A 1699-nucleotide genomic window follows, 5' to 3' on the forward strand; every position below is an offset into this window, starting at 1 on the left:
CAAAAAACCAAAAAAAAAAAAAAACCAAAAAAAAACAAAAAACCAAAAAAAAACAAAAACCAAAAAAAAACCAATAATCGGAGCAGGGTATATGTGTGTGTGTGTGCACACGCGTATTATATATACCGTGTGTGTATGTATATTTTGTGGACTACAGTTCAAGCTTCTCAAAAGCTGAAGCAAAAGATCACAAGTTCGAAGCTAGTCTGTTCTACATAGCGAGGTCTCCGTCAGTCAGTCCTACAAATCAAGATCCAGTCTCAGAGAACAAATGAACAAAAACTTCCAACAACAAAAGCCTAAAACAAAACAAAGGAACAAGAAAACCCCAATAATTACATTACATTGGCAGACACCGGTAACGCCAGCTACTCGAAGGCTAAAGCCGAAGGATTTCTTGAGCCTAACAGTTCAAGACTAGCTTGGGCAACATAATGAGACTACATCTAAAAACAAAACCAAACTTCAACCCTCCTGCCCCCCAAAAACTCAACAAAAAACTTATAACTAAAATCAGAACAATTAACAAAATTAAGATATAGAATCAGCACAAAATACAGCCTTCATAACTAGGCCTTGGGCTCAGCCTTGAAAGGCTGTTTGGCTTTATTCCTGTATGGCAGTCTAACTAAAACGCACTGTTCCTGACTGTTTCTTACCTGAAGTACTCCAGTAGTGCCAGTTTTTCTGCGCAGCAAAGGTGCTAGGGGTGGTGGAGGCGGAGGAAGAGGAGGAGGAGGAGGGGGTGGGGGAGGAGGAGGGGGCGGATGACTGGCTGGCTGTGGCAGTGTGGGAGGAGGTACAGTTTGGGAGTCTCCAGGGGTTGTTGGAGCACAGGCAGGCACGTTTGTACGCTTATCACTCACGCCACACATATGACAACGACTTGAATAAGAAGAATTTTCTGAGATGGTCTGGAAGATATCATATTTGACAAATGAACAATAGATTAATTTGGTGGTGTATGTTTGGTTTTTTCTCCTTCCTTCCTTCCTTCCTTCCTTCCTTCCTTCCTTCCTTCCTTCCTTCCTTCCTTCTTTCCTTCTTTCCTTCCCTTTTGTGACATTTCACACTCTGGCTCAGGCTGGCCTGGAATTCACTCAGAATGACCTTAAACTCAAGTTAAACTGTTTCCTCATCTGTCTGGGCATTAGGGTTACAGGAATCCATGATCACTCCTGACAACAACAAATTTACTTCAAAAATTCCATTGCTCATGGGGCTAGAGAGAAGTTTGGCGATTACAAGCTTTCAGCACTTACAGAGGACTGGGTTTCATTCCCAGAGGAAATGGGGTAGTTCACAACAGTCCAACTCCACTTCCAGGAGATTCGACGCCCTCTTCTGGCCACCCCAACCACACCCAGGCCTTGTTTTTTGTTCTTGTTTCCAGCAGTGAGGATCACACAACTGAAATGTGTGTGTGTGTGTGTGTGTGTAATAATTTGAATATATGATCCTATATATAAGGACAAGTATCATGAATTTCAAGTAATGCCCGCCTCGGGAACAGACAGGGACTATCGGGAGAACTCTTTCCTGCTAACTTACATTTATCATGGTTACCCAAAAATAAAAGGATAAACTCATTCCTTCAAAAAAAGTTATCATGAGCCAGGCGGTGGTGACGCACACCTTTAATCCCAGCACTTGGGAGGCAGAGGCAGGCGGATCTCTGTGAGTTTGAGGCCAGCCTGGT

The 1699-nt window shown here is 43.1% G+C and overlaps 1 protein-coding gene across 1 annotated transcript in view; it reads right to left on the reverse strand.

Annotated features, from left to right (window-relative positions):
* Prr11 (proline rich 11) overlaps positions 1–1699 on the reverse strand; it is a 23295-nt gene that overhangs the window by 13970 nt on the left and 7626 nt on the right. Inside the window, exon 5 of the mRNA XM_005350473.3 lies at positions 660–914. Coding sequence (XP_005350530.1) covers positions 660–914 — 255 coding nt within the window. The remainder of the gene's footprint in view (positions 1–659; positions 915–1699) is intronic.

The sequence above is a fragment of the Microtus ochrogaster genome, chromosome 7 (assembly GCF_000317375.1).
Source record: "Microtus ochrogaster isolate Prairie Vole_2 chromosome 7, MicOch1.0, whole genome shotgun sequence".
Taxonomy (NCBI): domain Eukaryota; kingdom Metazoa; phylum Chordata; class Mammalia; order Rodentia; family Cricetidae; genus Microtus; species Microtus ochrogaster.